Raw genomic sequence first — 23,026 nt, forward strand, 5'->3', positions numbered from 1 at the left:
GCAAAGTTACGTCTGAATGAGACAGGCGAAAGTAGTTTCAAATCTAGATTCAGTGTCCCTCTAAACATACAAAGTCCTCCCTGAACAATGACAGCCCCTTCCATTATTTTTTTATAGCATACATATACGCTAATAAATACTAGAAAAATATTAATGAAACTCCAAACTTGATAGGACTAACTAGAAATTTTTGTTTGATTATTTTTATTTTACCAAAATTGTGTGATCTAGATCGATCCTATAGATATTGAGATGGATATGACATTCTTCATATGCACCATCAGTTTTAGCTCAATTCAGAATATCATAGTACATAAAATCATGTGATATAGGATACACGACACGCCTTTAACTTGTACTGTTTCCTATAAAATTGCGAACATTAAGTTACATGGGCAGTTCCTCCACCTCCTCCTTCTCAAAGGAGAGAGTCTTTCCATCTAAATCCTTCTTTGTAAGCGGTGACCTTCTCCCAGAATCTAAAAGTGGGAATTTTTTTCTAATCTTCTAACTGTTTGTTATTTTGTGTGAAGGTTCACTTGGGGCCGTAGATGCAACGATTCATTCTCATTCGTATGAGATTCGAGGTTTTGGATGATATTGTGACGTCGCATGTTTCTCTGACTAATCATCTGTCATTTGAAGAAATTGAAGTGAGGTGTAAAACTTTTATAGATTGGATCGTAAGTGACAACTTTGATGTCTTTCATAACATTTGATCAAACTTTTATAAGTTTGTGTCTCTGTCCTTGTATTACTTTTGATTTATATGCTAGAGATTTAGCATTTTAGCATGCACATCGTGTTATATACGATGTTTCTACTACTATTGTACTTGTTTAATCTGAAGAGTGTACAAAAAATATTTACATGGGTAGTTCACTGATGTAGTTGTTTATGTTTGTTCCCTATTAGTTAAGATATATATATATATATATATATATATATCATAAATCTATTTTTTTCTGAATGAAAATGTTAAATAATTATCGCGACGTATGTTTGGAAAAGAAATTTGAAAGCAAGATTACATATAGGATATAGCTTTTAAAAAATCATGGACTTGCAAACCACAAGCTCATGATAGCCTTCTCATATATCTTCCCCATTGTCCCCTTATCGAAGTGATTCGATTTCGAACCAGCTTATCAAGGAATGTAACAAGAGTTGCTGGTGATTTGGAAGGTTCCCCAATTCGTCTCGTGTTTCGTTCATGCCAAAGAGCTATGGATCACAAATCTAACTCTTTGAAAATGAGTATAAAAAAGACAACAAGAACACATATGATTTATAGTTGTGCACATTTAATGTAAGAGTTTTTCGTAGAACCAGCATTTAACGTAAATTTTGTATTCAACGTATATCGTTGGGAAATTTTATTATGACATATTTATAGAGTTTGCAAATTTTTTTATTCTGTATGCTCTTACATTAAAAGGAAATGGCTAGAAGAAGGTAAATAAGAAATTTACCAATTGCTCGCCATCTTCGCTGGTTTTTCTCTCTCGGGCACGACTATCGAGGCACGTTGTTAAGCTGGTTTTCTCTCACACACGGTATTTCCACATCCGGTTTACTACCTTTTTTGGCTAATACTGTCGGTTCAGATTTCCTGCCTTTTCCCAACTGCCCGGTTTACTTCCTATCTGGGTAATCTTTTTGAATCTCAAAACCGCCTTCCCGGCGGGAACTGTTTTCCAACGGCAAAATGGCCGTCGCTGGTCGTTTGGGCAACCACTACATACCCTCACAGCAGTCGCTAGGTCACAAGCTTGGTAGTCCGGTGGCCCTGTCGAAGCTTCCTTGAAACCCTAAGAACCTAGAGTCGACTGTCGTACTCCTCTAGGCTCACCGGCTCACCTGCTCACCTCGTCAAGCTCTGCATCTTCAATTCTCTAGGTTACCACGGGTCTGCTTGCGTTGCTGCTCCGGAGTCTTTCTTCAAGTACTGCCCTCTACAAATACCTTCTCATATCCCAACATCAAGTATCCTACGATGTCTCGCCGTCTGACAGCTACAGAGAAAGGGAAAGGCCTCCTCCACGCACCGCCGGAACGAAAGCGCATTCAAACCCCAGAAATCGATACATCTGCCCTCATCCAAGCGAACTCACTCACAATCATTGGACGTCTCACCAATCCTCAGGCGCAGAGTGTGAGTGATGTCGTCTCTGGTCTTCCCTGTCGGTGGAATCTCGAAGGACCAATCACAGGAGCGGATCTTGGACATTCCTGCTTCCAGTTTCGCCTCAGCTCGGAGAAGGATCTCAAAGAAGTCCTTGCCAATCACCCTTACCACCATAATAACTGGATGCTCATCCTACAAAGCTTGGAACCTGTTATTTCCAACTCCTTCCCATCTGAGATCCCCTTTTGGATTAAACTACAAGGTCTGCCCCTACACTTCTGGCATCAACAAATGATCTACAACATTGGCTACGAACTGGGCACTTTAGATCACTATGAGATCACAAAGACGTCAGCAAGGATGCGAGTGCTGATGGATGGTCTCAGCCCACTTATCATGGATTCTATCGTAGACTACAACTCAGGGGAAGAAAGCCTGGTGACTTTCGAATACGAAGGCCTTAAGAACCATTGCTTGATCTGCTACCGTCTGTCTCACCTAGCTCAGGATTGCCCTTTCCGAGCCCCTCCCCCCGAGCCCATTGAGCCGATGGTCCCAAGCATCCCTTCCTTGGACAGAAGGTACTACCCGGCGACCATATAGTGGATGCTCAGGTCTCGGCTTACCCTATAAGGACCCATGTTCCCCTCAATGACACGGTCTCTCAGGAGTCTGATCGCTTGCAAGCCTTCTCTACGAGACTTGACAGACACGACAGACCCTTTGGAGATAGGGTATCTGCTGTCACTAATGGAGCTCGCCCCCTAAGAAACAAAATCACACCAAGTATCCCTCGGAAGCTATCAGGACATGAGAGGTCCAACAGGCATGGGAACAAAGTCAACGGCCCCAGTTTTTACATGAAGGCTCAGTACCGCAACAGAGCAGATGATAGGAGGAGCTACGAGGCCTCTCGAGAAGGACGCTACCGAGAAGGAAACGAGGACACAGCCCTGGAAAGGGAAAGGAGGAACCACAATCAAAGAAACGTATCCCCCCAGTTTCCCCCAGGTCAACTACAAGCGACCTCCTCTTCATACACTACCAACAGAGCCCCTCGCCGTTCGGACGCAGAAAGGCAGGGCAATAGTTCTTATCAAGTCGCTAGGACAAATGTTGCTACATGCAACTCTGATGAACAGGAGACACCAAGACAAGTGGAAGGTGACCTCCTGCCTAGTGACTACCAACAAGAGGGTGCGGTTCTCCCACGACCCCCTCTGGAGCGTGCCTTGATCTTCCCGGAGCTCCCCCCACCTCGATCGATCCCGACGACGGAAGAGGTTATGGAGGAGCTTATAGAAGCATCCCATCAGTATGTTAATCATCCGGACCCTGTTGAAAGAGAAGCGCGTATACAACGAGTCTTAGAAACGAACGCACAAGGGATTATGGAAGAGACAGCAACACGTATCATTGTGTCTGCAACGACTCAGTCACCTACACAACAACTCATCTGTTTCCAACCGGAGGGAGGAATCTACAGATCGACGGGCCAGGAAATTTCTTTTTCAAATGGTGCTGAACGAGAATCAACATCAATGGTTCCATCTGAAAATGTAACCTTAAGGTCAGCGCGTCCGCCTCGCACAAAGAAAAACAGTGGAGCCTCTAGAGGCCTCATGGGGGCAAATCTCAGGAAGCACAACTTAGCTTTGATGCAACGCTCGCCAGCTACTTGCCAACAGGCTGAGGATAATCAACTGTCTACCCCAGCTAATGGATCAAGACTAAGACACGGCCGACGCCCAACTGACACATCTTCGCAGAATAACGTGCCGGTGGACCAAGAAGTACAACAGCCAAGAAGAGGGGAATCTCGCAACCACTCATCTCAGGAAGATGAAAGCCGGGCACATCAACAACAGACTCCATCGAGATCGCGACGAAACAGAAGAACTCAGGATAACCTCAGGGAACAGGTGGATTTTCACCACCTAGCTCTGGATCTTCCTTAGCTGTTGTAAGCTGGAACTGTTGCGGGCTGGGGAACCCCGACACAGTCCAGCGTATCAAGGACATGTGTAAATCCATATGTCCACATATTCTGTTCCTCATGGAGACCAAGAACCCGGATTCCTTTGTGTTGAACGAACTCGCATCTCTTCATTATGATAACCATTTTCTCGTCTCTCCTCACAGTCCGGGGGGTGGAGGACTAGCCCTCTTTTGGTCCCAAGAAGTAACCGTCTCTATTCTCGCTCAGTCTCACAATTACCTGGACTCGCTTGTTACTTTCAAGGGTAACAGTTTCCACATGACTTTTGTGTACGGAGAACCGGAGATCCCCCGTCGGCAAGGAGTATGGGATGCGATCTCATCTCTTGCAGCGAATAGAACAACTCCTTGGCTTTTCACATGAGACTTCAATGAAATTCTCGACAACTCCGAAAAGTCGGGCGGCCCGGCACGGCCGGAACGGACCTTCCTAGCTTTTCGTGAGTTCCTAGCTCTTAATGACCTCTTCGATCTCAAGCATACGGGTAATCATCTGTCTTGGCGAGGAAGGAGAGGCCAACACTTGGTTCACTGCCGTCTTGATAGGACCTTAGCTAACAGTGCCTGGTATGACACCTTTCCTCAAGGACGCAGTCATTACTTAAGATTCGAAGGCTCCGATCATCGTCCGGTATTCTCAGCTTTTGATGCCACACGGAGGAACCAAGGAAAGATTTTTCGGTTCGATAGACGTCTAAAGGATGTCGAGGAAGTTCGACAGCTGATTGAACACACATGGAATGCCTCCTCAGACCTATCGGTCGCTCTTCGCCTAGGCGCTTGCAGGAGAGCCATTGTTCAGTGGAGCAGAATCCACCACGCTAATAGTCGACAGACCATAGAAGCGCTGAGACAGAGGCTAGACACGGCCATGTCAAATGATGTCCCCGATGAGACAGTCGCAAGCATAAATAAGGAACTCCTTGAAGCCTACAAAGCCGAGGAAGCTTTCGGGAAACAAAGAAGTAGAATGCTATGGTTGACTTTGGGCGACAAAAATACAGGGTACTTCCATGCAGTTGCAAAAGGGCGGAAAGCTCGTAATAGGCTTACAATGTTGGAGGATGCGAGTGGTACCCCAGTTTATGAGGAAGAGCAGATCGCTAAGGAGATAGCACGGTACTTTGCGGAGATATTTACGACCACTGGAACAGACAGAGAGATGATTGAGGATATTATCTCCCGAGGCCTGTCTCCGTCGATTACTCAAGAGACCAACGAAACACTGACCGCTCTCCCATCCGCCATGGAGGTTAAAAAGGCCCTCTTTGCCATTCATCCAGACAAGGCGCCGGGGCCTGATGGCTTCTCAGCCTCCTTCTTTCAAGCTAACTGGACGGCAATTGGTCCAGCTATAGTCTCGGAAGTTCGCGCCTTCTTCTCGTCAGGGTTAATGCCGGCATCAATCAACATGACTCAGGTCCGCCTCATTCCGAAAAGTGGTGATGCTCTAAAGGTCTCAGATTATCGGCCAATCGCTCTGTGCAACGTCTACTATAAGATCATCTCGAAGATTCTCTCCCTACGACTCCGGCCAGTCCTTGGATCGATAATCTCTGAGAACCAATCGGCTTTTTTACCGGGACGAGCTATTGCGGATAATGTCCTCATCACACATGAGATTCTCCATTATCTCAAAGGATCGGAGGCAAAGAAACATTGCTACCTAGCGGTAAAAACATATATGAGCAAAGCCTATGATAGGCTAGAATGGAGCTTTATCCGGTTGGTCTTTGAGAGGTTGGGCTTTGCTAGAGAATGGATCAATTTGGTCATGCAGTGCATAGAGACAGTGACCTATTCCTTCTTGGTCAATGACTCAGCTCACGGCGCAGTTACACCGCAAAGGGGTATCCGACAAGGGGATCCTCTCTCTCCGTATATCTTTATCATTTGTGGAGAAGTACTCTCGGGCCTGTATCGGGCAGGACAACGGAGTGGAGAGCTCACTGGGGTGAAGATTGGACATCATTGCCCACGTATCAACCACTTGCTCTTTGTCGATGATACGATGTTCTTCACAAAGGCCACCACCGGAAGCTGCGAATCACTTGCGCTGATCCTGAGAGATTATGAGAAAGCTTCGGGTCAACGGATAAATGCTGCTAAATCGTCTATCTCCTTCTCATCAAGGACGCCACAGGAGACCCGATCACGGGTCAAACTTATCCTTGGCATTGATAAAGAGGGAGGAGTCGGCAAGTATCTTGGTCTACCCGAACTCTTTAGTAGAAGGAAGCGGGATCTCTTCTCTTCTATAGTCGACAGAATCAGACTCCGGGCGGCCTCATGGTCTACACGTCGGTTGTCTCCAGCCGGAAAGCTTACAATGCTAAAGTCTGTTCTTTCGGACATCCTTACGTACACTATGTCATGTTTCCCACTGCCCATTGGATTATGTACGCAAATCCAGTCAGTCCTCACTCGATTCTGGTGGGACGCGGATCCCTCGGTGCGTAAACTATGTTGGGTAGCATGGGATTCCTTAACGCAACACAAGAGTGATGGGGGCTTGGGCTTCAGAGATATCTTGGATTTCAATACGGCTATGCTGGCTAAGAACGCCTGGCGGATACTGACGTCCCCGGATTGTCTCCTAGCGCGCCTGTTACTAGGAAAATACTGCTTCAATACGAGCTTCCTCACGTCTCCTTGTCCTACCTCGGCGTCTCATGGCTGGCGAGGTGTAATTGCGAGACTTAATCTTCTTAAGCTGCAGCTTGGTAAGGCAATCGGAAATGGGAACTCTACCAAGGTCTGGAATGACTCCTGGATCTCGACGACCTCTCACATCGTCGTCTACGGTCCACCAACAGAGGCTACAAGAGATCTCTACATCTCTGACCTCCTACTCCGAGGAACAGGTGAGTAGAACCGCCACATGGTAGAGGCTGTTTTTCCCGAACTTGCTGAGGATATCTACCAAATCAAACCGAGTATTTTCCAAGTTGAGGACACCTTTTGCTGGCAGAAGACAAAGTCTGGTATCTATAACGTCAAATCCGGATATTACGCAATGCGCGAAGATCAAGGGAATCAACATCAACAACATCTCCCGGCGGCTACTTTTGACTGGCAGAAGTTCATCTGGCGTGAAACGACATCACCGAAACTGAAAATCTTCCTGTGGAGGTTGTGTCGGGGAGCTCTCCCACTCGGGGCAAACCTTCGTAGTCGGGGAATCGACACGCCGGGCCTCTGCCCTCACTGTAACGAGGATGAAACGGCGCTGCACCTGTTTTTGCTATGTCCTTTTGCGGCTCAGGTGTGGGAAAGAGCCCCTTACGTTACCCAGCCTAACTTCTCTGATGCGGAAACACTCCATGATGCCTTTCTGCTCATGTCGACAATGGTGAGTCTCCCGCCCACAGGGGTGTCAACGTGCCTCACCTCCTGGCTTCTGTGGAATATATGGACTGCTCGGAACTTGCTAGTCTTCGAAAACAGACAGATCCCGGCGACTACCGTGGTTTCCAAGGCATGCTCTTCTGGTCGTGAATGGTTACAGGCACAGGTGCCGACATCCACACAATTGTGACCCGCTCTCTTAGAGTTCGAAATCCCACCAACACGAATGGACGTGACGCTCTGCAATTTTGATGCGGCGTGGTCGTCGGCAAACCACCGAGCGGGTCTAGGCTGGTGTTTCACGGATCTACAATCTATTGTCATCCAGGAACAATCCCGCGCACTGGCACATATCTCCTCCCCCCTCGTAGCGGAAGCGCTGGCTATGAGGGAAGCAATGCTGGAAGCTAAGCGCCTATCTCTAACAAAAGTCTGGTTCCGAACCGACTCACGGGAGCTCGCTAGAGCTATCTTCTCGAAGTCTTATCCGGTGGAGCTCTTCGGGGTTCTCATGGATATCGAGATTCTATCATCATCCTTTATCTTCTGTTTTATTTCCTTTGTTGGGCGAGAGTACAATGTTGCAGCTGATTCCCTAGCGAAAGCTACACTCTCTTGTTCCTCCCCCGCCTTGTATTGAATCCTCTTGGTTTAGATATATTAATGCATTTCAGTTGACAAAAAAAAAAAAAAAATACCATAAAAACAAGTATAAACGTAACATCAGTAATATCTTTAAGATCTGCGCCTTGCGCGGAATAAACATTATATATAAATTATTTTTATGTATTATATATTCTTTTACACATTATGAAATAATTAATATATATTAAATATTAAAAATTCAGTAACTATTACGTATCTTATCAAAATGATGCGAACACATAAATAAATTTTATTAATCTAAACAAACATTTTTTATTTTATATGGTCTAGTATATTTTCAATATTGATATTTATTAAATATTTTTTCTACTCATATTGTTTTTTGATCATTTATATCTTCTTATAACAAAAACTTTGAATCATTGATAACAAAATTTTTCATTGTGTGATGTTTAATAGTTTTTACAATTTATAAGTTAAAAAAAAAATTCAATGCAATGTCTAAAATTTAACAATTAAGTTTTCAATATTTGTTCAAAGCTTTTATCAAAAAAATTGTCCACAAAAATTTCAAAATTAAAATATTTATGTATTTTGTATGGTATATGGTTAATTTAAACGATATTAATATACACACACATATATATATATATATATATATTAATCTTAATATTTATTATATGAGTCTTTTTCGTACTTATATGATTTTGTAATCTTTTGTATATTGTCATAAAAAAAATTTTAAACCATGGTTCACAAAATTTTTAATGTGAGACTTTTAACAGTTTTAGTAATTTATAGTCATTTTTAAAAATTCAAAATATAACATATACGGAAAAATCTAAATTTTATTATATGGTTAATATGGTTGTTTAATTTATTTTAATAAGTTAAATTTTTTTTAAAAAATGATAGAGAATACACTATTTTTAATAAGTTGTAATGTTTCTCTTTTAATATATAAGGGATAAATGTCTTTAATTTAAAAAAAAATTCTCAAACACTTTAGAATATGATTGGTTAATGATAAATAGTAAAATGGTGGGAAAAACGAAGTGGAAAAAGGAGGTGATAAATCTGTTAAATTGGAGAATTTTTTTCGCTCGTTTAAAATGAAAGAATAATTTACTCTAGTTACATTAATATTTAGAGTAAACTGGTAGAAAACTTAGTTCACTTGATTGACGTTAAAAGTAGAAATGAAAGTAAAAACTGGATCGAAAGTAAATATTTGTTCTAATCGCTATATACAGTCGCACCCTTAATAATTAGCCTCTTGCAACCCTCTGAAAAAGGATACGTCGACCGGGAGTATGTATGAGTGCATCAAGTGAGCTGTTCGTGTATTGCATATAAGACAAAGATTTGAAAACCGTATGAAGGGACTTACATCTCTAATAATAAACAGATTCCGTTATGCAAAAAAATAATAATACAGATTTCGTTCCTTTCTCTGTTGGGAAAATCTCGTATGATACCCCAGTTAAGTCTCCATTTTAGCTATATGTTTACCATATGTATGCCCAACTGTTTTGGAAATTTCAACTGATGAATAATCTCCGCTAGTCACGCTTATAAAAATCAGAGTATGACTTAATTGGATTAAAAGCCGCAAAATAAGAAGTTTTATAAATTAGTGATACTTAGTTTAGAATAAACAATAATGTTGAAAAATGTGTATAGGGAAGTAAAATTCCATTATCAATTGATTTCAAGTGGACTAATTAACGACTCATTTTGAAAACTAGTCCTATATTACTTACTTTGAATAACTATTTTTTTTCTACCTTGAACAACTACGTACTGTTGCTACTTGAAATACACCACTATACGCGGATTCACATTCTGATAAATTTCAAATCCGGTTTCTCTACATTACATTCCTTTTTTGTTTTTATTTGTGAGAATAGTTTAGTAGTACTGAGATCAATACACAGAATTAAACAATATCCCTTGAAAGTTAGTATAAAACAATTGTAAGTTACATATAAAGAAGAATGACCAAGTGATAATTAAACTCACAATGTTGAAATAACACTAAAAAGAAGTTTGAGAGATGTGAGAATATAATGAAGCATCAAGGATAAGTTGTTAAAACATGCAAGTTTTTACTCTTAATTTCTGTTTCATAAAGAGTATCATTTTGACATTTTTTATTGTTATAGAAAAATCTCATTTAGAATTTCAATATAATTTGTATTTACTTTTGGCTTAATATTAACTGCAAATTGTTTTGATTTTACAAACAATTTTATTTATCTCAAATACTGTTGGTTAAATAAATATAATTAATAAAAATATAAATGCATTTCAATCATTTTGTTAATATGTGTAATAAGTGTCTAAATGATATTCTTTGTGAAATAGGAGTATAAAATTTGTTTTCAAAAACAATAATTAGTGCTTGGGAAGGAAATAAGTCTTCGTCTAGAAATATATATCCAATAGAAAGAAGGTTTCTTCATGTTGAACCAGGAGATTCAAACATGTTTCTAAATTCCTATTATCTATAATCAAGAATTTCTAAAGTGTCAAACATTCTTTTACAAATGGTTGATCGTCAAATTGTGCTCCCGTTGATTTTTTTTTTTTAGCTAACCCTCACTTCAAGAGATTTTATTGGTTTTGCAAAGAATTTGGAGAAACTAAAATGAAATGCTTGTACTACAAAGGTAAATTAAACTAAATGATATAAACCTGTTTAAAAACATAACCATATTTATTTTATGACAATACAAGGATAATTAGCCAAATTTCTCGTGAAAGGAATCATCATAATCTCTAGCACTAGTTTTCCATCTTTTAAGAATTTCGGGAAGAGTTGACAAAAAAAGTCATGGGTTAAGCACCAAAGTAAAATGAAACCAATGATTTGATCCGCAAACATTCTGTAATACTCCTAAATTTTAATAATACTGCATGGATGGTAGCTAGTAATCTGGATGATCAGTCGACGTCGTTACATTTTATGAACCATTAGCAGTAAATATTAGAACTGTTACGAGCAAAGATGGATATTCTCTCTAGAGATCAGAGGAATCTGCCTACCACGGTCACCTTCTTATCTACTTGGCGTCGCCTTTATACTAACTCGTAGGTAGAGTATTTTTTTTTGAGTTTTGTAAGTGGATTAGACGATCTGCGTTTTTGGAGTTGTACAAAATAATATGAATAAGATTTTGGAGTTGTACAAAAATAATATGAATAAGAATGTTAAGTTAAAAAATAATAATAATAATAAAATATTAGAACTGTTTGTCTTGCAAAATAATGTTCTGATTTACATATTTAATTATAGAACATTACATTATTGTAATATATATCCATTTGACATACTTTGTGTATTTTTTTGAGGACATAGGATCGCTTATATATAGTCGAGTTGATATGCATTACGTAACACATGTATTGTATTCGTAAATTTTCTTTCTGGAAGCTTCTAATACTAATTAATCTCATTTTACTATATTATTCTATTTTATTGAACCACGTTCTTGCTGAAAGAAATGCTTAAAAAGAATACGGAATGTTAAATGTGAAATCGAATATGTGAAGCTATATAAAATATGAAAGAAAACCAAGCTAACAGGGAACATAAAGTAGCATTGAGGATATTAAGAAGCTCCAAAGTGGAGAACACAAGTGCTTTCTTAATTATTATTTACTTTTTCTCATCTTTCATCTCCATGCTTCCCAAAAGAAACATGATGTTTATTTAAAGACATACATTTTTGTCCTTAAACCATTTTGTCGCTTCAAATTGCTTTAAATCTTTCGGTTTATTTAGTATACATATTTTGCCCAATTTAAAAGGATATCTTATGTAAGATGGCTATCAAAAAACTATATTAATGACGATGAAAGTGTGAAAACATCTATAAGATATTGGATTTGTTTTCTCTACCGGTGATACTATTTAATAAACCATCAAGTCGTAATTAGCAATTAGTGGATTGTGATTTCATTTTCCATCATGTTTAACAAGAGTATCTTTATATATATAGTGAAGATTATAGATTGTATAACTTAATTGGATTTAACATTTAAGTTTATAACTTCAATATGAACAGTAATTTCTTACCGCTTACGACGTATAGGCAAATAAACATATACACGTGGGATATCCATATCGAATTGAACCTATTAGGAGCATTATTTAATGAATAATGTCCTTATCGGATCTTAAAAAAGACCCAAGATCCGAGAACTCAGAATATCCAAATTGTTTGTTATGTTTTGACTCGTGAATCAATCTGATATAGAATACTAAGATTTGACGTGTACTCCGGTCAAATTAGTCAAAGGGATGTTCGAGTTAGTCACAAGACTCACAACCCACTCGTGCGTTTTGGAGTCTTTAATTTTTGTTTGACAAGTCAACAACGAAAGCTTTGCTCAAAGCTATTAATATGATAAATCAATGATACTTTTAAAACATTATTTAACTGGCATTAGTAAATGGTTTTTCAAACTAAATCACTTTCTCTTATCTGATGATTAAACAAAGTTGTGAACATGGTTGAATATAAGGTTTTCTACGATTTTCTTGGTCGTAGTTACATGGTGGCTTACTCGTTTATATATGTCTAACAACGAAGTCATATATTAAATATTGTATAGATTAGTACTTCCATCTAGTAGCTATAGAGCCAACAAGTTATTAGTCAAAGAGGAGGTTAACCATAAAATATAAACTAAGTGAGAATCCACTTTTATTTCAAATGTCTTGTCGAAGCAAAGCCCATATTTAATACCGGGTTCTAAATATTTTCCTTAAAGCTAAGTGGCGAAGATCAAATGGAGTTGTGTGATATGTGTGTTCATCAATCGTCAACGAATTAATATAACAAAACCTAAAAACTATTGTTGTTTCGTGTTTAATTATTTACTTTCCGAAATTTATGTAGAACATTCGTTACTGATGCGTGGAGTTACCATATGATGGATTGGATTCCAACATTAATATGAAATTTAGGGAAGCCAAATCCTCGTACCAAGGCGGGAAACAATAGAAAAATATAGTGAAATGAACAAGTCAACGATGAACTCATGCAGATGGAGAAATAACGAAATATGCAGTAGTGAGGTCAATGAGATATTATTCAATGTCGCTGGTTTAGGAAAAAATAGCTATTGTGATTCGAGGGAGTTGGTAAGATAGATGTTAAAGTCAAACACCAACTCCTTTGTTGTACCGAAATAAACAACATTTTCAGATCGCTCGATGATTATATTACCTGCAAAACTTTGTTACATTTAATGTTTTTGTACAATAATTTTAGGGAATAAATACACCATAAAATTACAAAGCGAAAATATTGCTCTAAAATTATAGGCAAATTCCGGTTATCATATATTCTTGTTATCTTACCTGTTAAATAGTTATCGTTAATTCTAAAAAATATTAAAATATTTCAGGCTTAAAAAACAAAGTAAACACTTTATCAGAGTTTAACCGATCAATATATGAAATTTAATGTATTCGTATAATTTTACGTTGCTTATACCTTGATTGAGCCCATGTATAGTGTAGTTAGAAAAACAAATGTATAAATGTTGGGCTTATAAGAGGAGAACGGGCCAGAATCCTTGTGGACTGTGCTTCTTTCTTATAAAGATGACTTGCCATTGTTTTCATCAAATAACGCAAACCGTATAGTTTTTATGATACAAGACGACATATCACTCATCTACGAAAAAACGAAACGACACGTTGTTCACATATGGTGGACTTTAGTCATATGTGGATTAGGGTGGTCTTTTTCTGAAGCTATCTTAGATATGCAACCTTTTAACTTTACCCGTTTATCGTTCTAGTTTAAGGTTAAGTATATATTTCCTTTTCATCAACTTTTATGTTTTAGAACTTGCCTTGGTAAAATTGAACTATTTCATTCAGTTTGATCATGATATTGACATAACAGGTAACACCATGTAAACACTGATACACGAAAACAATTAGTATAAGAAAGGTAGAAAACTGCTCAGAAAACAATTATCATTCTAGTTTTCACTTTTTATAATAAGAGATGTGTATTTAAAATGAAGTTTTGAATGAAAACTAGTCGAACGTTGTTGTTGTTGTTATTATTATTATTATTTTGAGAGTTGTGTGTGTGAGTTCCCTTTTTCCCAACAATTAGTATTAGACTTTGACCGGTAACTTTGTAGAATGGACGGGATGAGTCAGCTCTACTGGTTAGAGCCTTGGGGATCAATTGTTATGCTTCCGGGTTCGACGCCAGCCGGAGGCGAACTGCTCTTTCATATCACCAAAAGCGGATACTGGGCCTTCGGGCTCATGACATACCTTCCCGGGTGAAGCCGGTCCGTTGCCTGACCGGGCCCAGGGAATAACCCGCGAAGCGGAGAATCCTGGATTATCAAAAAAAAAAAAAAAAAACTTTGTTGAATGGCGGATTGTTATATTAAACATGATTCCGCAAATATTTTACCAATTAACAAAAGTTACGGAATGAAAGAAAATGCAAAAACTTAAACTTGTGTTTTTCTGATAAAAATACAAAGAAAATTTCCAATAAGTGGAAAAGAGAGTTTTAGTTGATTATTTACAAGATTAAGACTTTCATATTATTAAGTTACATGATACTACCTTTTCAAAATTTTAAATAAATAAAATATTTTTTTAATAGTAAATAGTGATGTTGTAAATAAAATTATACTATAATTTGTTTTAAATATTATAAAATGTTAATCTATTATTAAAACGTATTGAAAAACAAACTAAATATTTATAATAAGTATTTTAAATAAATATTAATTATTGATATTTGTTTTTTTTCTTATAATAAAGTAAATACCATAAAAAATATTTTAATTATTTTTTTCGCAGTTTAACTATTTTTTCGTGGAACTATGGTTACCAATAGAAGCTTTATTTTACAATATAAAATAAATAACTTTAACTTTCAAAAAAGGCAAATAACGTAAAATATTAAAACATGCAAAGCCAATACCACACGATCACTCAAACAAACTCGTAATAGTAAAAAAAATCCTAATCCATGGAATTAGCGGGCAACCTATTTCCGTAACGTTTATTAATTACCATCCACCAATCAATTTACCATTTTCAAAGCCAATCCTCTCTCTCTCTCTCTCTCTCTTTTCTGCATGTCCAATCATTTTCGAGGTTTCCTGCAGTCGATGAGAACGGTTGAGTGCGACGACAAAGAAGAAGTTAGGGTTGGTGAAGATGATATTTCCTAAGAGCTTGATCGAGGATCTTCACAAATGGGGATGCATGAAGCAGACGGGCGTTAGCCTCAGGTACATGATGGAGTTCGGTTCCACCCCCACCGAGAAGAACCTTTTGATCTCCGCGCAGTTTCTCCACAAGGAGCTTCCCATTCGCGTCGCGAGGAGAGCGATCGAACTCGAGACGCTGCCTTACGGTCTCTCCGAGAAACCTGCCGTCTTGAAGGTAACGTTTCCGGTGGTGTTCTTGCGAGTATTTTCGTTCGAGTTTCTGGTTCGAATCGGTTAGGTTTTGTAGAATTTTGCTGGAATCGAATTGTTTGATCGTTACATTGGTTTATTCCGGTTTACTGTTTGATTCTTGTGAGTATTGCGATTGTGTTTCGATCGAATTTCAAATCTAATAGGCTTTGAAGAATTTCTATACCCTACATGAGTTTGGTTCTTTTTTCTTAAAAAAAAATGAAATTTATATTAAAAACGAGGGATCGGTTTCGGTTACAAGATCGAATTGAACAAAAGTTTCCAAGTCTGTATTATTACTAAAACTAGCTTCGCCCACCCACGTTCGGCTAATCCATTTTTAGACTCCCCAGAAATCGGTTGCCGTTCTCAACCTTCAATGATAGCCACGAGAACTTGAGGTTCTCCTCGTTTCCTCGGATGCCTAGAATTCCCACATCATTTCTAGAGTACCTAGTTCCTGATGATCGCCTCGACACTTATCAACCGTCACCCCCGATGAGTTTGGTTCTTCGAGTTGTAATGAAGTTGTTTAATGAATGGAATAAAATGGTTAGGACCAATTCAGTTATTGTCGGTTTTAAATTGGAAATCTATAATAAACTACAATTTAATGTGGTACCAGAGCTCGGATTGTGAACTTGAACATTCATTTCTAATTATTTAAATTCGATGAAATATAAAATTAGATATTGTGTGAAGGCTTTTAATGTTTGTGGTGCTACAGTGAAAGGGAATCCTTAGAACAGTTTTTGATGTGCAATCTCTGGATTGACATAAGATTTGGCAATTTTGGCACTCTTTTTCAATAGCTTTTGTGAAATGATGATGTCTTATGTAGCCCATCTCTGATGTTTTGGTAGGTAAGGGATTGGTATCTGGAATCATTCAGGGACATGAGAGCGTTTCCCGAGATCAAAGACACGGCGGACGAGAAGGACTTCACTCAGATGATCAAGGCCGTCAAAGTTAGGCACAACAATGTGGTTCCCATGATGGCTCTCGGTGTTAACCAGCTCAAGAAAGGAGTCCATTTCTACGAGAATCTTGACGAGATTCATCAGTTTCTTGATCGCTTCTACTTGTCTCGTATAGGCGTCCGTAACCTTATCGGTAAAGACTTGTTTTTTTTTAATTTTAATTTCTCTCTCTGTTCTCTCTTTCCACTCAACTGAAACATCTTCGTTTTATAAAATGAAAAATTCTCAGGGCAGCATGTTGAGTTGCATAATCCAAATCCGCCACGTCATTGTGTGGGTTACATACACACTAAGATGTCTCCTATGGAGGTAGCGAGGAACGCTACCGAAGATGCACGGTCTATTTGTTATAGAGAGTATGGTTCTGCTCCGGAAATCAACATATATGGTGATCCAAGTTTCACCTTTCCGTGAGTTTTTGTCCGCTTGTTTTCTTCTTTGGATTCATTCTGTTGCTTCGAACTTACTTTTTTCTACTCTTTTTGACAGGTATGTGCCAACCCATTTGCATCTTATGGTGTATGAGCTAGTCAAGAACTCTCTACGTGCTGTCCAAGAGCGGTATGTTGATTCCGATAGAGTTGCACCACCAGTCCGCATTATAGTTGCTGATGGAATCGAAGATGTTACCATAAAGGTTATTTGCTTTCTCCTTTGTGCAAGGCGTTTTGTCTTTTGTTGACTGTTGTTGTGGGTGAATGTAATAGGTCTCAGATGAAGGTGGAGGTATACCGAGAAGCGGTCTCCCCAAGATATTCACCTATCTTTACAGCACGGCAACGAACCCGCTTGAAGAGGAAATGGAATTTGGAACAGCTGATGTTCCCGTGATTATGGCTGGTTATGGTTATGGTCTGCCAATTAGTCGCTTGTATGCTCGTTATTTTGGTGGAGATTTGCAGATCATATCCATGGAAGGATACGGTGAGTAATACACTTCTTCCATTTCATGTTTTGAGATCATATTCATCAAAGATAGTTTTAATTTATGTGTATTTAAAAAAAATTGCAGGGACTGATGCTTACTTGCACTTGTCGCGCCTTGGAGATTCACAAGAGCCTTTGCCCTGAGAAAATGTCCCAGCTCAGGATATAGTGAATAAAGCTTTGACATACTAATGGTAGACGCGGCATCTACTTTGTTCACAAAGTTTTTTTTTTCAGTTTATTTGATGTACATACATAATTACTCTGATTTACGCTTCCTTGATTCAAAACTCAGATGTGGAGGTTATTCCAAGTGAGTTAAATCTACTCTGACTGGTGATTTAATTTGATTCAAAACCATTCTGTAAGCAAAACGTTGTTGGTTTATATATATTTATTGAAGAATGTCCTAGATTTGTATTTGGTTATTTGATATTGGTTCGGCCACCATGTTGTAGCATAGCATGAGCTATAGCCGGAGCAGGTTAATGAAAAGCCACCACATGTTTTGGGTTAGATATTAAACCACCAGTTGAGTCTATCGTGAACCCAGACACTGTAGCAGCAACGGCTCTTGAAACCGTGGTTCCTACACCGTTGTCTGAAAGACAAGGGAATGCGACTGTCGAGACAGAGGTAGTAGCTGCTTTACTTACTTGATTAGCCAAAAACTTGGTGTATCTGTAGGCTAATATCAGTGTTCAGCTTTACGAAACAATGAATCAGACAACGAATCCATTTTATGATCTGTGACAGCTTATTCATAAAACAATTTCAAACAATGTAAGACAAGACAAGACACAACTAAACTTAATCGCTTTTGCAGTCTCCCTGTCTGCTAGTCTTTTTAGCATAGTTCTTGGAATGGAAGTTAAAGAATAAAGCCAAAAGAGAAGCATTAAACGCAGCGTTGAAACACCACCCCCAAATCCCAGAGCAACCCGACCCGAACAAATGCTCTCGGAGCATCCAACCGGACAACCCGAAGCTGAAAACAAACTGCACAATCTGACAATCCGTCACTAACCTCTTCCACCTCGGCCTCGACCCAACAGCGCAAAGAAAGTAATAGCCGTACATGATTACATGAACCGTCGAATTAGTCACGAGCGCAATGGGAAACATCGACTGGCGGGTCCTCAGCCAGAGGAAGCACATGACCACAACCGTCGCGTGGTGGTACACGTGGAGGAAGGACAGCCGTTGGATTGATTTGCCGAGTATGATGAGGATTGTGTCTCCGAACTCGAGTATCTTCGAGAGATAGAAGACTTGAGCCCAGAAGAAAAGCGGTCCGCTAGGTTTCACGTCCAATGGGAAACAGATCGCGTTGAACAAACTTGCTGTCGGATCTGTGGTGATGGAGAGAGTGCAACCAATGGCCATGATCAAAGAGAGAAGGCAGAGGATGAGGCTGTGGAGGGCTGTGAGTGGTTTGAGAATTGTGGGACCGAGAGAAGGGAGTGAATCGATGGAGGATCGGAGGAGTAACGTGGCGGAGAGGTAGACTGAGACTACAACGGACACGAAGAGGACGGTGGAGCCAAGAGTTTCACCTTCGGTCCACGTGAAATTGACGATGTTGGGGTGGTTCACGAGCCAGTATGTGAGGGTAGAGTGAACTGATGCCATTGCGTGAATCTCAGTCGCTTCTCCTTTTTCCGCCGGCTGTCTGTGATCGTCGGAGAAGTTAGAAGGTACGGGGGAGGAGAGACGAAAGGTTGAGACAGGACCTGAGAGACTTATCTTTTATACAAGTGGGTCCCCTGGAATCATATCTTTTCGTCTTAACCGAATCGTATTATTTGATTTGATTAATGGGCTGATGCATTGCATTGTTCATTTTTTATCATGCACGACGTGGGCGTGTGATATATTTTTCTTCTTTAAATTAAAATATGTTTTTTTTTTTTGCTTAAAAAATTAAAATATGTTTTGTAGTTTCAATATATGTTTTGGAGTTTTAGTTATCAACGTGTAATTTATTAATAGAAGTTTGAGCTGTCAAAGTGATGATTATGAAAGCTATATATTAAACTAAGCATTTATAGATTAATGAAAAGATTTTTGATATACTTTTCCATCGTAGTATTTGCGACGATTAATTTAGTTTGTTTCAGAGCCAAACGCTATGAATTCTGGTGTTTGTTGAAAATAAATCTTAGACCATGTTTATCCCTGATCTTTAAAGGATTTCTTAATGATAATAAGTGATTTAATTAAATGAAAACAAAACAAATGAGGTATTACCGATCCTTAAATAGAAAATTTGGTGATCGATTATTAGGTTTCAGAACCCATGTGTCAACACAAGAGGTAAAGTATATATTTTTTTCTCTTTCTTTTATTTTTGCTCTTCGTCTTCGTCTCTTGGTTTCTCGTCTGTGACGAAGGATTGAAACCAAGGACCGATCGAAACCACCACCGATCCTCCATCTTCGTTCTCGTCTTCTCCGTGACAGAGGGAGAATCGAAACCCACCACCAAAGACGACGACTCTCTCGCTCCTCTCGGTGTCTCCTCCGTCGTCTCTCATCTTCTTGGATAGTAGAAGGATCGAAACCCACCACCGATCGTCCGTCTTCTCTCATTTCGATCCTCCGTCTTCTCTCGTTTCGATCGTCGATTTGTGTGGGAATATTGACGGGCTACACATAGACCTTACAAAAGATGCTTAATCAAATCTTAGGTACCTTTGTTTTTTCTTACTCCATGTATCCAGAACGTATGGTCAAGGCTTTACATTATACCCAACATGCCTCCTGGAAGCAACTATCTCTACTCAATTGATTTATAAGAAGAGAGCGCCATTGTTTTTTTTTCTGCAAAAAGTTTTACGAATTGTTGCCTTACTTGTTGGGCATTTTCACGGTAGTAACTATGTTCGCTGTTGCTGTTACTGAGGAATGCAGGAAGATAAAACTACAATATTATGGCTTTAAACTTGCTTCTGCTTCTGCTTCGAGGTAATCATCAGTTTTTGTGTGATAAAAGATTCTTTCATGTTGTAATTGTTACCTATATAGCTAAGAGGAGCCTATTTGGATGCAACGTGTGGTTTACTCATAATTGTGTTTATGCTCTATGCTTTTACCGTTTGAGCAGAGAAGGTTCTCCAATAACAGAGGTAGAGCCATACATACCTTTTAACATTAACCCAGCAGGGATGCAGCCTGTTCTTACAACCACTTACCTCTTGGCATTTCCCAGCATTCTTGCAAGGTAAAGAACCCGTTATGTTTGAAACATTATTGCTTCGTTTGGTGTATTTACCATCTAAGGTTGTCTAATAAGATGATTTTATTGTTTTTTAGCATTGTGGGTTCACCGTTCTTGTTACACGTGAAGGAGATTTTAAACCTAAAAGTACAGTCGGGGCACCGCCATGGGTTTACTACTCAGTCTATGCGTTTTTCGTGTTTCTCTTCAACATCTTTGACATTGTGAGTGTTTAATCTTTTTTTTCTCAGTCTGAGTTGCAATCTTCTATGAACATTAAACATGATTAGTTATGCATGTTTGTGTCACAAGATGGTTTTGGTTTTGTATGTTTGTGACACGAGATGGGATTGTATATGCAAGTCACACGAATTTTATTCAAGTCACAAGTTGGTTTTGGGTCTTCTCTCTTACTCTATATAAACTTATTCAAGTCACAAGATTTAAAACACTCCTCTCGATCAAAAATTTCTGTGTCTTCTTCTCTCTCGCTTTAGAAGTTTTATTGAAGTCACATTCACTAAGTCTTCTTCTCTCTTGCTCTATAAATTTTTATTCACTAAGCATTGTATTCACCAAGTCTTCTTCTCTCATTCTCCTTATACAAATGATTTGAAACACAGTCTTTGTTTTTATGTTTTAATTTTAAAATGTATGTTTAAAATGTTATCTTTATTATGTTTTATTTTATAAATAAATTTTATCTTTAAAAAAAATTAAGAAACTCAAATTAAGAAACTACCATTGTAGCTCCAAAATTATGGGATTCTTAACTAAGATCCTTAACTACAATTTATTAATTTAATAGTCACTAAAATGTACTTAAGAAACTATGTGGGATCCTAGGGATAAACATGTTCTTATATCGCAAAACTGTTAGAATCGTGTGGTTGAGAATCATTAACCCATGTGACTCGCCCTTTTAAGTAGGGCTGGGCAAATAAACCGAACCCAAAAATTTGAACCGAACCCGATCCGATAAAAATAAATCTGAATCGATCCGAACCCGACATAAATACCGAATGGATCATGTTTTTGGTATTTTGGGTTATGGGTATTATCCGAACCGAACCCGGACCTAAATGGATATCCGATAGAACCCGAAACATTTAAAATCAGAAAAAAACTTCTACCAATTATGATCTTAATTCTTAATATGTATCCAAAATACTTTAAGATATTATTGAACTTCTAAAATAATTATATGTTACATGAAGGTTGATGGTGGAATGTGGCGGTTGAAGCCTGAAGTTTTTAGATTTTGGTTTTGTTTTCATTGAATAATGTTTCTCATTTCATGAAAACTTAGTTTTTGTTTTATGATTTCGTTTATTTGGTTTTCTTTCTATCACTAACTATGTTTCTCTTTCGCTTGATTTTAAATGATCACGTTGATGTTTTTTCTTATTTTTGAATAGATTTTACTTATATTTTGGCTATTAAAATATGTACAAATCATGTATTTTAAATCCGAAGAACCGATTTTATTTATGCTTTAGTTACAAAATAGGTACAAATCAGGTATTTTTAAACCGAAGAACCGATTGGGACCCGAACCCAAAAGTACAATGGATTATACCGATTCTTTGAAGATTTACTAACCCTGATCCGAACCGGTCCCGAACCGAACTTTTATATAACCTGAATGAGATTGATTTTGATAAACCCGAAAAATCAAAACCCGAATGGATAAAACCGAAACCCGATTGGGACCCCGAATGCTCATGCCTACTTTTAAGTATACAGAGTAAAAAGAGTTCAGACCTAACTGTATAGAGAAAGGGAGCGCTCTTTAGTAAACCAAAGTCGTTCTTGTCCTTCGTTTTCCTTGTTTCCTCATTGCAAACAAGGAAAATGGAGAATCCTTCAGATAAAGTTGTAGTTAAATGGGTGAATGACACACGGGGTCGAGTTTGTTGGGTCATACTGGCTAGCCTCTGCCTATGTGGATTCACACAATTGATGGAAGTCTTCAAAGACGAGAGCCAAGTTATCTACAAGTATGTTGGGATGAGTTTGGTGTCTCTCTACGTGATTTTACTGGTCAAGTCTCTGTGCTCTGATGAAACTCCAACCATAGGTTATAGGTCTGGTTCCTGTCTACGGTCGTTTGTGCCATTGCTGTTTTTCTGCTTCATCTTCATCACAATCTACTATCACCGAACCCTAGGAGTCTCTATTCACTTTATCCATCCTTTTTGGTGTAGTGGCTTTAGTGCAATCGCTTTTTCCAATAGACGAGTTCTATGTGGGTTATGTTTGTTGGAACTCATTTTTTGACAAAATGGTTTTAGACCATTATCGGTAAGTTTCCGGACGAAAAAGTTCGTCGGAATAACCGAATGTTTGACACTATGGT

General features: G+C 38.6%; 2 protein-coding genes and 1 long non-coding RNA gene across 3 annotated transcripts; 2 read left to right on the forward strand and 1 right to left on the reverse strand.

Annotated features, from left to right (window-relative positions):
* Nucleotides 1–15,143: 15,143 nt before the first annotated feature.
* LOC106397540 (pyruvate dehydrogenase (acetyl-transferring) kinase, mitochondrial) lies at nt 15,144–17,862 on the forward strand. The gene is made up of 6 exons (XM_013838137.3): nt 15,144–15,524; nt 16,405–16,654; nt 16,751–16,931; nt 17,011–17,158; nt 17,229–17,445; nt 17,534–17,862. Exons 1-6 carry the CDS (start codon nt 15,297–15,299, stop codon nt 17,590–17,592), a joined length of 1,083 nt encoding a protein of 360 aa, XP_013693591.1. The 5' UTR covers nt 15,144–15,296; the 3' UTR covers nt 17,593–17,862.
* A 308-nt stretch (nt 17,863–18,170) lies between these two features.
* On the reverse strand, nt 18,171–19,459 carry LOC106397314 (elongation of fatty acids protein 3-like). The gene has a single exon (XM_013837898.3). It carries the CDS (start codon nt 19,078–19,080, stop codon nt 18,259–18,261), a length of 822 nt encoding a protein of 273 aa, XP_013693352.2. The 5' UTR covers nt 19,081–19,459; the 3' UTR covers nt 18,171–18,258.
* Nucleotides 19,460–19,734: 275 nt separating this feature from the next.
* On the forward strand, nt 19,735–21,664 carry LOC106400151. The gene is made up of 4 exons (XR_001280254.3): nt 19,735–20,137; nt 20,361–20,414; nt 20,554–20,670; nt 20,763–21,664. It is a non-coding gene; the product is annotated as an uncharacterized LOC106400151 (long non-coding RNA).
* Nucleotides 21,665–23,026: the final 1,362 nt, after the last annotated feature.

Source organism: Brassica napus, chromosome C5 (assembly GCF_020379485.1).
Source record: "Brassica napus cultivar Da-Ae chromosome C5, Da-Ae, whole genome shotgun sequence".
Taxonomy (NCBI): Eukaryota; Viridiplantae; Streptophyta; class Magnoliopsida; order Brassicales; family Brassicaceae; genus Brassica; species Brassica napus.

Coding starts and splice junctions, on each gene's coding strand:
- LOC106397540 (XM_013838137.3), top strand. CDS start 15,297: ATGATATTTCCTAAGAGCTTGATCGAGGATCTTCACAAATGGGGATGC. Junction 16,655..16,750: donor AGGCGTCCGTAACCTTATCG/GTAAAGACTTGT, acceptor AAAAATTCTCAG/GGCAGCATGTTGAGTTGCAT. Junction 17,446..17,533: donor CATATCCATGGAAGGATACG/GTGAGTAATACA, acceptor AAAAAATTGCAG/GGACTGATGCTTACTTGCAC.
- LOC106397314 (XM_013837898.3), bottom strand. CDS start 19,080: ATGGCATCAGTTCACTCTACCCTCACATACTGGCTCGTGAACCACCCC.